The 13433-nt window shown below is 39.9% G+C and overlaps 1 protein-coding gene across 5 annotated transcripts in view; it reads left to right on the top strand.

The window, feature by feature from the left end:
* Positions 1-1545: 1545 nt before the first annotated feature.
* The window catches only part of HERC2 (HECT and RLD domain containing E3 ubiquitin protein ligase 2), a 289146-nt gene continuing 277258 nt past the window's right edge, over positions 1546-13433 (top strand). For 4 of the 5 annotated variants that reach the window (XR_003969350.1, XM_030317589.1, XM_030317587.1 and 1 more), the window contains exons 1-2: positions 1546-1634; positions 2270-2372. Coding sequence is in view for 4 of the 5 variants with exons in the window: in XM_030317589.1 (XP_030173449.1) it covers positions 2301-2372 (72 nt within the window). In the remaining variant the exon portion in view is untranslated. Of the gene's footprint in view, positions 1635-1827; positions 1868-2269; positions 2373-13433 lie in introns of all 5 variants that reach the window. The other variant, XM_030317588.1, reaches the window with a different exon arrangement.

The following is a 13433-nucleotide window of genomic DNA, read 5'->3' as shown; positions in this document are numbered from 1 at the left end:
TTCTTCCAATGTCTTTTTCTGGTTTTGTTATCAGGGTAATACTGTGGGTATCGAATGAAAATTTTTCCTCCTCTTCAATTTTTTGGGAGAGTTTATGTAGAACTGTTTCTACTTCTTTATTAAATATCTAGTAGAAGCAGAATCTATCAATGAAACAATCGGGGCCTGGAGATTTCTATTTTGGAAGGTTTTTAAACTGTGAATTCAATGTTGAAAATAGGTATAGTCCTGTTCAGGTTATCTATTTTGTTTTGGCAGCGTATAACTTTCTTGGAATTAGTCCATTTCATATAAATTGTCAAATTTGTATGTATAGAATTTTCCTAGTATTTTCTTACTTTCATTTTTGAAGATTTTATTTTTAAGTAATCTCTACACTCAGCATGGGGCTCGAACTTACAACTCCAAGATCAAGAGTCACATGTTCTACTGACTGAGCCAACTAGGTACCCCTACCTCACTATCCTGTTGAAGTCTGTGGGGTCTTTACTGGTATCTTCTCTTGTATTCCTGATATTGGTAACCTGTATGTTTTCTCTCTCTTTCTCTCTCTCTCTCTCTCTTTATTGGCAGTCTTATAGATATTTATCTTTTATCTTTTCAAAGGAACAACTTTTAGTTTCAATTACTTTCTCTGTTGTTTTTCTATTTTCAATTTAATTTATTTCTACTCCTGTATTATTTCCTCCTTCCTCCTGTTTTGGATGTATATTGCTTTTCTTTTCCTAGTTTCTTGAAGTGTAAGTTTAGATCCTTGATTTTAGACCTTTCTTCTTTTCTAAGAAAAGCAGCTAATGTTATAAATTTCACATTCATTACTGTTTTAGCTACATCCCACAAATTGTGACATTATATTTTAATTTTTATTCAATTCAAACAGTTCTATTTCCCTTGAGATTTCTTCTTTGACCTGTGGATTACTTAGAAGTATATTGTTTAATTCCCAAGTGTTTGGAGATCTTCATGTTATCTTTCACCGACTTGTAGTTTAATTTTATTATGGTTAGAGAACATAGTTTGTAGGAATTCAATTATTTAAAAAAAGTTTAAAGATATGTTTTTTGGCCACTGGTTCAGTGGTACTGATTCCCTTCTCCGATTCCCCTGCTCCTTGAATTCTGCCTAGGATTTTAGTTGCTTTCAGTGGGACAGCAGGAGGCTCTTACAGACTCAAGACAGCCTCCCGCGCTGTGTTCTCACCTGTACAGGTGCCCACAGCACACACCCTTGTACCTCGGTGCAACCCAATCTCCGTTAAGTCCTACCCCGCCCACAGGTGGTCCGGAACGCAGTGCTGAGCCGGGGACAGGAGTGTGTGCGTGCAGCGGAAATCCCGCCCCCCGGCGCTTGCGGTTGGCCCTGACCGCAAGGGGTGAACCCCTCGGAGGAAGATGAACAGGGTTGAAGGAAGCAGGAGAGATGGGAGGAAGGGCGAGTGGGCTCCTGTTTTCCATTGGCTGGGCCTGCCTCGTAGACTCTCTGTGATTGGCTGGGCGCGGGGGCGGTAGTCCGTGTCGGCCCGCCCCTCCGGTCGAAAGAGGCATAGGGATCACCAGCGCCGGCGGAGCCAGCGGCTTCTTGGAGGCAGTGTCCGCACGCCGCCGAAGTGTGGCGGCAGGGCCTTAGCGCGTCAGGTCCTCGTCCCCGGGGGTGGCGAGGGCGGCGAGCCGCTGGGGCGGCGCGGGTCGGGACCCAGGGCACGGTCGAGCTAGGGCGCGGCGGGCGTTGGCGCGGCTGCCAGACCTGGGCCTGCGCGGACCGCCCGCGGCGCGCGTCTTGGGCTGTCTTTCCATTTCAAAGTGATTATTCTTTTGGATTTTTCTGCAGACGTGACTTTTGATTAATTTGTTTCACGCACCACTTACTGGTACGGAATAAAGAGGCAGATGCATGCTACTGTCATTTGTCGTTGAAATGTGGGCTTCCTGTCTGTCCTGTGTTTACCTTTTGGATTTAAGGGAAGGGGATGACATTGTGATTTGGTCTCCTGTGACCGTCCATTCTCAATGTCTTGACGACGTAGTACAGAAACCAGGCGAATTCCATGTGTGGCTTTTACCTATATTGGAAGTAGGCTTTTTCGTTCCTCCTCCTCCTTCCTGTCTCTCCATCTTTCTCTTCCTTTCTCTTCCTTTCCTTCCCCTCCCCCAACGGTTCTCTTCTCCCATCTTTCTGTGTTTTTTTTTCCCCCCGCATTAAACCTTGTGGGAGGGTCTTTGTACAATTCTGAAAAGCTTTAGGTGTTCCAACATTTTTATTTTACTTGCAGGACTAACAACTGGGAGGAAGCTGGAGGAAAGATGCCCTCTGATTCTTTCTGTTTGGTTGCCCAGACTCGACTTGACTCCAAATGGTTGAAAACAGATATACAGGTGGGGTTTCCACATGCCTTTTTCTTAGTGTGTTTCTGCCTCCATATTTAATTTTCTGTTTAAAGCTTTATATGGGATAAGTAAGAGGATGCAGATCAGATCTCGCCATGGTAGAGAAGCAGGTTTATTTCCTATAATTTAAAATGTACCTTTATTGTATCAGTTTTTATAGACTGTGGCTACATTTTAATTGAAGTTATGTGTAAGTGCAAGAAACTTGAGATCTGATTATGAAAACATTTTTCCTATTACTATTTTTAAGAGGTCTGTGTTATTAAGTATACCTTGGTGATATTTAGTGATAGTTTTTGCGATGTTCAGATAGGAGGGGAAGTGACATGTAGTAATTTATTATGTCCTGCAGAGACTCACAGGACCCTGTGTTTGTGTTCCTGGAGAGACAAGAGTTCATTTGAGCTGTTTGTTTAGTATTTGTGACTGGTCGTATTAATAGGAAGTGCTCAGGTTTTCACATAAAGAATGTGTGGAAACAAAATGTTGGCCTTAGACTTTCTAATGTTTTGATTTAATAATGTAATTGCAAGCTTGTCCAGACATTGTCAAATAAATAATAGCAGTAATGTTTCTGTAGACTTTTTTTTTTGCCACAAGTTAGTTTTCTTTGTAAATGGTTTGTAAAAACTACTTTTGTTAACTCCATATTAACAGGAAAAAGAACTGTCTGAAATATTTTGTAGTATATATGGGTTTTCTTTCTCTTTCCTGAGGTTAACTGTTTTAACTATTTATCAAGTAATCTACCTTTTTCAGTATGATCTTGCACAGTTTATCAAGAGTCATATATTCTGTAAGCACTTGATCATGGATACTTGAAGTATTATTGCCCTTCCTTTTTTTTTTTTTCTTTTAAAATTTTTATTTAAATTCTAGTTAGTTAACATACAGTGCAGCATAGGTTTCAGGAGTAGAATTCAGTGATTCATCACTTACATACAACATCCAGTGCTCATCATAACAAATGTCTTCCTTAGTACCCATCACCCATCTAGCCCATCCCCCACCGACCTCCCTCCCCTCAGTTCTCTATCTTTAACAGTCTTTAATGGTTTGTTTCTTTTTTTCTCTCTTTATTCCCCCTTCCCATATGTTCATCTGTTTTGTTTTTTAAACTCCACATGAGTGAAATCATATGGTATTTGTTTTTCTCTGACTTATTTTGCTTAACATAATAACACTCTACCTCGATCCACGTCACTGTGCAAGATTTCTTTCTTTATGATGGCTTAGTAATATTCCATTGTGTATTATGTATTTGTGTGTGTGTATGTACACACACACACATATAACATAGATGTATACATACATATGTATATACTACCACATTTTCTTTATCTATTCTGTATTCATCAGTCAGGGACATTAGGGTTGTCTCCATAATGTGACTATTGTTGATAATGCTGCTATAAACAGTGGGGTGCATGTACCCCTTTGAATCTGTTTTTGTATACTTTGGGTAAATACCTATTAGTGCAGATGCTGGATTGTAGGATAGTTCTATTTTTAACATTTTGAGAAATCTCCATGCTATTTTCCAGAGTGGCTGCACCAGTTTGCATTCCCACCAACAGTTATTGCCCTTTCTTAATTTTTTTTTTTCTTAAGTGTTGAGTCTCAAGTCATGATCTCATGGTTTGTGGGATTGAGCCTTGTGTTGGGCTCTGCGCTGGCAGCACAGAGGCTGCCTGGGGTTCTTCTTTCCCTCTCTCTCTGCCCTTTTCCCGCTCACGTATGCACGTGCTCTCTTCTCTCTCAAAAATAAATAAATAAACATTAAAAAAAAAAGTGTTGAGGCCTAGTAGGTATGAGAGCCAGGTGCTTAGAACTATGTTGTGGATTTTGGGATTGTTATTAATGGTATAATGTTAGATTAAAGCACAAAGAATTGGGTTATGAATTGGCATAGTAGTGACTCTTTTGGTTTGTTACTGTTTCAACGTTGCCTTTTATTTGGCAATTACTGTTCATTTTCTTTCGTTATTTTTTTAAAAAGTGGGGTTGTGGGAGGTAAGATGAGTAATTTCTTATTTCTGAAATCTTGAGATTCAGGGAAACTGATTTTAAGGCTTGTTTTTTGAATTAGTGTTTTTGTATTTTGCAAAACTTGTTGAAGTAAAGAACTTTATCTCATGAAGTTTTTCTTTTCTTTTTAATCACTATTGAATAACTGCTTAATGTGAGTTTTAACATCTTGATCTAAAACCAGTTTAATGCTGAGTTTAGTGCCTATGATGATTCAGGCAAATATGCTTAAAAAGAAACACTGCTTATGCTTTAGAGTGCTTACTATTTTCCTTTTGATTTAATGTAACATACGGTGTTTGGCCCTTCATAGACATTTCAAATATTAGTCAAAGCCATCCAAACTTATCCCAGGAGTAAGTGAAGAGATCTATGTTTTGGAGAGTGCACCAGAGGGAAAATGTGTTTTAGGTATTGAAGCCACTTAATATCATGAAAAAGGTGATCATGGACCTTGGTTATATATAGTTTCTCAAGCATAGCTTATTATATGTGAGGAATAAATGTCGTTTTACCCTAAGAAATGACTTAGACATAGTTTCACTCTTTGGAATCCTTCCCGCAGACACACATTGCAGATGCAAGCCTTGTACCGATAGGTTTTACCCTCTCTACCAACTGGAGTGGGAAGTGCCCCATTTCTTAGGTAGAGCTTTTGTATTGGGAACAAAATTGATAACTGGTTAATTAATATTATGTGGGGTAGAAACATGTTTCTTAACCATAGGATTTAGCAAATCTATTTTCTACAGCTATTTTTGTTTGAAATGTCCTTGAGGTTTTTAGCAACTTTAGAAAAGAAAAATTTTTAAAGGCTATGAAAACTTTTAATATGTGTATATTATGAAAAGCATGGACACTGATCCTAGACTTTCTTGTTAAATGTGTCAGGCCTAGGATGTTGCAACGAGCTGCCGCTAATGGAGTGACAATTGTATGGCAGGCGTATATCTGGCTTTTACATATATAATGCTTTTTGCGTTTTCTTTAAAATTTTTTTTTAATGTTTATTTATTTTTGAGAGAGAGACACACACAGAGTGTGACCAGGGGAGGGGCAGAGAGAGGGGGAGACACAGAATGTGAAGCAGGCTCCAGGCTCTGAGCTGTCAGCACAGAGCCGGACATAGGCCCGAACTCACTAACCATGAGATCATGACCTGAGCCGAAGTCGGACGCTTAACTGACTGAGCCACCAGGCACTCCTGCTTTTTATGTTTTTGATACTCTTCTTTTTTTTTCTTTTAGAATTAAAAAAAAATTTTTTTTTAACATTTTATTTATTTTTGAGAGACAGAGCCCAAGTAGGGGAGGGGCAGAGAGAGAGACACACACAAAATCTGAAGCAGGCTCCAGGCTCTAAGCTGTCAGTACAGAGCCTGATGCAGAGCTTGAACCCACAAACCACGAGATCATGACCTGAGCTGAAGTTGGATGCTTAACCAACTGAGCTAGCCAGGTGCCCCTTCAATACTCTTTTCTGATTGTTGTGTGGAGTACTTTGAATCGGCAGTTCTTCACAACTCTCTTGAAGAGTCAATAAAATACAGAGCTAAGAGATGTTATCTACATAATCACTACTGTTACCATTTTTTATATTTAAAGTAAAAGTCCTGTTTGATGTGATTGGTAGTTTCTCAGTGAACTGAAAAGTCAATTAAGCAAAGGAACTATAAAAAATAGTTTTTTTTAAAGGTATATGATACCTTAAAACCTTTTTATTCTTTTTTTTTTTTTTTCCTAAATTTGATTCAAGAGATAGCAAAAGGGGGAGGGGTAGAGAAAGCAAGAGGGAGAGAGAGAATCTCAAGCAGGCTCTACACTGTCAGTGCAGAGCCCTATGCAGGGCTCCATCCTATGAACCCGGAGATGATGACCTGAGCTGATATCAAGAGTTGGATGCCTAACTGACTGAGACACCCAGGTGCTCCAAGAGCTTTTTATTCTTAAATCATATATGCACATTTATTTGCTAGTCTTGATGTAAGGCTAAGGGTATGTCTTTGAGCATGGTCCAAGAATGGTATTATCCTTTTCTTGCATAATCTGTACTCAGATTAATCTCCTTACAGTTTCTATTTTTGGGTTCTTTGAAGTAGAGCATGAAATTAGATATGTATGATGCAATTTTTTTTTAACTTTTTATTTTGAAGTAATTATAGACTCATAGGAAGTTGCAAAGAAAGTGGAGACGTCACTGTATACTCTTCACCCAGACTCCCCCAGTGGTTACATCTTATATAACTATAGTACAGTATCAAAACCAGGAAACTGACATTGGTACAATGTGTATATAGTTCTCTGCCAATCATGTAATTATACCACAAAGATCTGCCTCTTGCTCCTGTATAGTCACACCCTCCTTACCCCACCATCTCTGACCCCTGGCAATCACTAGTCCATTTTCCATCTTTTTAATTTTGTCATTTTGAGAATGTCATATGGTAATGTGACCTTTTGAGATTGGTTTTGTTCATGGTGTAATGCCCTTGAGGTCCATCAAAGTTGTTGAGTATATTAATAACTAAACTCGAATCATTTGTCTCTTCTAATCATCAATTTAAAATGAGTAAAGATAAGTTAAATATTAAATAAACATAAAATTATTACATGTATATACTGTCACTTTATGCTTGGAAATATCAGTACCTTAAAGAACATAAAAGTGATCATCTTGGTAAATTCTATTCTCAGGTTTTCCAGTTGACAGATGAGATGTAGAAATAAAAGAATTTTGTAAATACAGGTAACTTAATATTCCTAATGGTATCTTTTGATTAATTTCTTGTCTATAGGATAGGTAGCATACCTCACTTTTTTTTATTGATGAATTTGGTTATTTGTCTTTTTCTCTGTATTTTGGATTAATTTTATCAGAGCTTTATACATATTGTTAGTCTTTTTTTAAAAAAAATAACTGTTCTTAGAAAAGACTAATAATGTTTATAAGGAGAATATAATAAGGTTACCATCACACATTGACCACAAGACTTTTTTGCAGAAGAAGATTGAGTAACACATTTATGGCACCCTCTAAGAAAAGAAAATGTGAGCCAAGGATGTTATGTTCTAGTAAAACTGACTTTTCAGGTAAAAAAGGCACAACTTTATCAATGAACGAATATTGTTCCCATGAGCTCTTCCTGAGGAAGCTAGTAGAGAAGGATCTTTAGATGACTTAATGACTATAGACGGGCATGAAGACTCTTGGTTATGTGTGGAGCCTGGAATAAATGGGTTTTAAAAGGGAGAGAGCATATTATGTAATTGCTGTAAGCTTAGACATGGTACATTATAGTATAACTGTTCTGCCAGTATCTAATCTATTAATGATACGCATCGAAAATTTCACTTTAGGTGTTGTATTTCATCTGGGGTTCCATTCAGGTCCTTTTTATATCTTCCATTTCACTTGTCATCAGGTTCATATTTTCATATTTGTGAGCCTATGGACATATCTATATAATAATGCTTTTAACGTTCTTGTCTGCTAATTCTATTATCTCTATCACATCTAGCTTTATTTCTATTGATTGCTTCTGTTGTTTCCATTGATTGATTGCTTTGATTATGGAGCATTTTGTATGCCAGGACATTATAAGTATTATGTTATTCTGTGCTGGCTTTTGTTTTATTTATTTTTTTTTATTGAATGCTGGACATTATAAATATTGTATTATTCTGTGCTGGATTTTTTTTTTTTTTTTTTTTAAGAGCATTAGTTTGTCTGGCATGCATGTAGGTTAGTTGGGATCAACTTAACTTTTTTAAAGCTTGATTCTCAGGTTTGTTCAGGCTGATGTAGCACAGCCTCTAGTCATGTGCTAATTTATCTGCCTTACTAAGGCAATACCCTCCTTAGGACTCTTCCTAATGCTCGGTGTGTTGGGTGTTTTTTTCATTCTGTTTGGTAGAAACATAGGCTTTTCTCAGACTGGAAATCATGGGAATTCTGCCCACTTCTTTCTAGAGCTTCTTTCCCTAGCCTTGATAATTTTTTCAACTATCGGTATTCAGCCCAAGACTAAAAGTGTCCCCTCTGCCCATCTCTAGGGATCATTCTCTGCAGCTCCCCCTTCACCTGTATTCTTGTCATTTTAACCTACTTATAGCTGAACTGTCTCCTCAATTCAGCAAGACCTCTGGGCTCTATTTGGATTCCCCTTTCCCGTGCTGCATCCTGGAAGCTGCTTCTAGGCAGTAAGCTTGGGCACTTGTAGGGCTTCATTTGTTGCCCTTCTCAGGGGTCATAGCCCTGGGCTGTTGTTGTCCAGTGTTTGAAAACAGCTGTTTGATGTATTTTGTCTGCTTTTGTAGTTGATTACAGCAGAGAGGTAATTCCTAAACAAGTTAATCCTTCAGCGGCAGAAGCAGCATAGGCCTTCCTAATCTGCTTTTAATCTCATTCAGAGTTCTTAATTATCGATAATGTATTTTTTTGATTCTAGAATTTCCATGTTTTTGTTTAAATGGATTTTATTGAGTGCAGTTATATTTAGTAAGGTACATCTATTTTAAATGTTTAGTTTCAAGTGTTTTGGCATTTTTTTTCCTTCCTTTATAGTTTCTTTGCGTCTTCCCTTCCCTCTGGGCTGGCACCCCAGCATACCCATGGGCTGCCCTTCCCCTGCAGTCTTGGATATAATGTCACCAATAGCATGTGGGTTATGGCTTCCCAACTGCCTACCATGGAGCCAGTGACACAGCCTACAAGGTGGTGGGAGAGCAGGATCTAGCTCCCCATGGACTGAACATTCATCTCTTGACAAGGAGAGATAAAGGAACTAGTATTTTAATTTATTTCTTTTTTCTTCCCTCCTTGGATTGTTGATGGTTTCTTTTTGCAAACCTAGTAGAAGAGCCCCACATGCCTAGTGAATGTGCCTAGTCAACAACCTGCTGTATCTGCTATTCACTGTGGAGTAGGGCCTTTTTCTGTAAAGGGCTAGATGGTAAATATTTCTGTGAGCCGTGTGTTCTTTGTAACAACTACTTACCTCTGCCATTGTCATGCCACACATAATATATAACAAGTATGTCTGGGTTCCATTAAAGCTTTATTGATACTGAAGTTTGTCATAATTTTCATGTGTCACAAAATATTTTCCTTGACTATTTTTCAGCCATTGAAAAATTTAAGAACCATTTTTGGTTTGTGGGCCATATGAAATCAGGTAGTGGGCCAGATTTGGCCTGTGGGTTAGACCTTAGTTTGCTTACCCCTGTGGTAACGTGCTGTGTCTTATGCTTCATGTATTCCCTTGTCCCCCTTTCCCCTGCCTCTCACTGCCCTGGGCTGACATTTGCCAAGTAAAGTGTCAGGACTTTATTGCCCAGGCTCTCCTTTTTAGGACAGTCTGTGTCTATATTTCTATTTTTTGCATCTGCTCTTGATCTGTTTCTATTGTCTTCTATACATTTTTTTCCCATTTTTCTGTCACATTATCTTGCCTTATCCATTATTATTTTTGTTTGAGTTCCAGATAACTGTGTATGAAAAACTATTGTGATGATTTGAGGCTCTGGCTCTGGGTGACAGTTTCCTCCTCTGGAGGGGAATCTATCAGTCCAGTTGCACTAGCAGTCCCAGGTCACTGCAGAGAAGTTGAGAACTGAGAGGAATCAAAACTGGGCTTCTTCCCTAGGAATGCCATCTGCTCCCACTTCACCCCTACTTCTCGTGTGTGTGGGCCTTCGAGGTTTTGCTCAGAGCAAGGTTTATTTACTAGGCCTTTACCCCATGAGGACCCTGGCTGCAGCCTGTCCCCCAGCAGCTCTGCTCAGCTATTGGCTTAGTGCTGCTCATAGAATTGGCAAGTGCCTTTTGGGGAAGCAGACTTAGGTTCTTTGGGCTGTACTTCTCTCTTGGGTCTCAGGCCTCCTATTCCTGGCTGCCTGATGTCTTAAAACAGATGTACTTTATGTTTCTATCTGACCTTCCTTGGCTTACTTTTTAAGTGCATTCTCTCTCTGTCTCTCTCTCTCTCTGTCTCTCTCTCTCTTTTTTTTTTTTCTTGGTATTTCTAAGCTCTAAACACCAATGTTATTCAACTGGGACTGCATCCAAAGACATTGACGCAGTCACCTTGTGGGTAATCCCAGTGTGCAGTTGGGGTTGAGGATGTTGGTTACTCTCTCTCCTTGGACGTTGGCATTTCCTCCAGGTCCTGATCCTATATCACACTTGCTGATGACTCTCAAATTTGGATCTCTAGTCCTGAACACTCTGTTAACATCTGGATTTGTATTTGCAGTGTGTATGTATGTATGTGTGTGTGTGTCTGTGTGTCTGTGTGTCTGTGAGTGTGCATATAAGTATATGCATGTGTGCATGGAGAGAGGATCTCGGTGTTCATGTTCATAGTTAGTGCAAATCTCAGTGGTTAACACTGAGTTAGTTCTCTCTCGTTCTGATTCTATCCCTACCTTTTTTTCCATTTGTCTCATCTGTCTCATTTGATCTGAAATGTCTTAAGTACTTTACTTTCCTTGTCTTGGCTTAGGCTGTCATCCTTTTTTGGGGTGACTCTTGGCAAAAGGCTCCAAAGTTATTTTCTTTGTTTCTAGTTTCTTCTTCTGTCTCTATCCATTGCACTGATAGTGAGTTACGCCTTAAATGATGATCATTTATTCCCTGGACCACCTAAAGATGCCGTGTAACTGCTGGAGGCACACATGAGGCTGGTTAATCTGGCTCCTGTTTGCGTCCCAGGCTTATGTGGCTGTGTGGAAGCTGGACTGAACCCCGGCAGTGTTAGCTGCCCTCCTCTTACCTAAACGAGTAGATGGGCCAGGCTTTTCCCTTCCCTTATTAAAACAACAGGGGCGCTGAATGTTTGTGGCTCACTCTTTAGGAAGGAGTTTCCTTTTCTCCTTGCCAGTTGATACTTTTATCTTTTTTTCTTCTTTTAATTTTTGTAAATGTTTATTTATTTTTTTTGAGAGAGATACAGTGTGAGCAGGGGAGGAGCAGAGAGAGAGGGAGACACAGAATGTGAAGCAGCTCCAGGCTCTGGACTGTCAGCACAGAGCCTGATTCAGGGCTCGAACTCACCGCGAGATCATGACCTGAGTTGAAGTTGGAAGCTTAACCGACTAAGCCATCCAGGCGTCCCAAGAGTCATATATTTTCATTCTAAGTGTGTTTATGGCAGTTATCTTGTTAGTGAGGTGAACAAATAAAATATGAGGGCTGAAAGAAAGCTGTTGCTTCTATGAAAACTAAGTTGGATGCTGAATTGGTTTTCTCTTGCTGTATAACAAGTCACTGGCCACAAATTTAGCACCTTAAAACAACTCATGTTTATTCTCTCTCTGAGTTTCTGTGGGTTAGGAGTCTGGCCACAGCTTAGCTGGGCCCTCTGCTTTGGGTCTAATAGGCTGCATGAAATCAGGGTGTGGGCCATGGTGTGCTCTCATTGGTGTCCTCTTTGTCAGAATTTAGTTCGTTGCAGTTGGGGGACTGAGTCATGGGCTCCTAGATGCTGCCCGTCTGCATGGCAGCTCATGGCAGTTTGCCTCTTCATGGCTGTAGAGAATGTCTCTTCTGGATGGCCCCACACTCTTCAGGGCTTACACCTGATCAAGTAGGGCCTCTAGGGTAATCTTCTTTTTTATTAACTAGAAATCAACAGTTGTGGGACTTTATTTATTTTTTTTCAACGTTTTTTATTTATTTTGGGACAGAGAGAGACAGAGCATGAACGGGGGAGGGGCAGAGAGAGAGAGGGAGACACAGAATCTGAAACAGGCTCCAGGCTCTGAGCCATCAGCCCAGAGCCTGACGCGGGGCTCAAACTCACGGACCGCGAGATCGTGACCTGGCTGAAGTCGGACGCTTAACCGACTGCGCCACCCAGGCGCCCCTGTGGGACTTTAATTATATGTGAGAAGTTCCTTCATGTTTGCCATAGATGGAAACAAAACCTGGTCACAGGTGTGATGTCCCATCTTATTCATGGGTACCCACCCAAACTCAGAGGGGATCACACAGGGTATGTATGTACTAGGGGAAGAGGATCTTGAGGGCTTAGACTTTTGCTTACCACACATGCTTTGGGTAAAAGTGAGATGCTGAAAATATTATTTGTACAGGTTAGGTAAAAGAGAACTCTAAAGGATTGGGGAAAAGGTCTTGAAAATCTGGAAGAATTCTAATCTGAGATTGCTCACAAAGTGCCCTTTAATTCTTGCTCCATTTAAAGAGTTGGAGACTGGAAATAGTGGATGCTTCATGAGGGTGGTGCATGCTGGAATGATGACAAGGAATGAGTTAGTGGACTTGTAAAAAAAAAAAAAAAAAGGCCCTGGCTTTTCTTTAAAAGATGGCCAAACAGGGACGCCTGGGTGGCTCAGTCAGTTAAGCATCTGACTTCGGCTCAGGTCCTGATCTCACAGCTTGTGAATTGGAGCCCTGCATCAGTCTCTGTGCTGACAGCTTGGAGCTTGGGGCCTGCCTCAGAGTCTGTGTCTCCCTCTCTCTCTCTCTCTGCCCTGACCCTGCTCACACTGTCTCTCTCTCTCAAAAAATAAATAAACATTAAAAATAATAATAATAAAAAACGATGGCCAAACAGATGTGTCTGTTTTAGTGTAAAGTGTCTTATGTGTATGATATGAGGGCTTCTGTTTTCAATGGGTGCCTTCTCTGGGTGTCCACCCTTGTCCCTCATTGGCTGCTTGCTCTGGGAAGCCTTTTCTGACTCCTAAGTACTGACAAGTGAGAGTTATTTTTGTTTTTTTTTTCTTTGAATATTACCATGGACTCATGTGTTTTTATTTACTTTTGCAGTCCACTGCAGTTATGTATTTTGATGCTCAAAATTGTTTTAAATTTGGTCAGTGGATTCCCCATAAGTCCTTAACCAGCTTTTTTGGTGCAAACACAAAATATTCCAGGCTCATCTTGTTGCCCTGACCCTTGAATTTTTCCTAAGAGCCCAGATTTTGTTCAGTGGGAAGTGAGATTTAAAAACTGATACGTGGGTGCTGGGAGTACTTATTGTTCTCAGAGTATCATTGA

Source organism: Lynx canadensis, chromosome B3, assembly GCF_007474595.2.
Source record: "Lynx canadensis isolate LIC74 chromosome B3, mLynCan4.pri.v2, whole genome shotgun sequence".
Classification (NCBI taxonomy): Eukaryota; Metazoa; Chordata; class Mammalia; order Carnivora; family Felidae; genus Lynx; species Lynx canadensis.
Note: the sequence above shows the minus strand (reverse complement) of the source record. Positions and strands in the feature narration are given on the sequence as shown.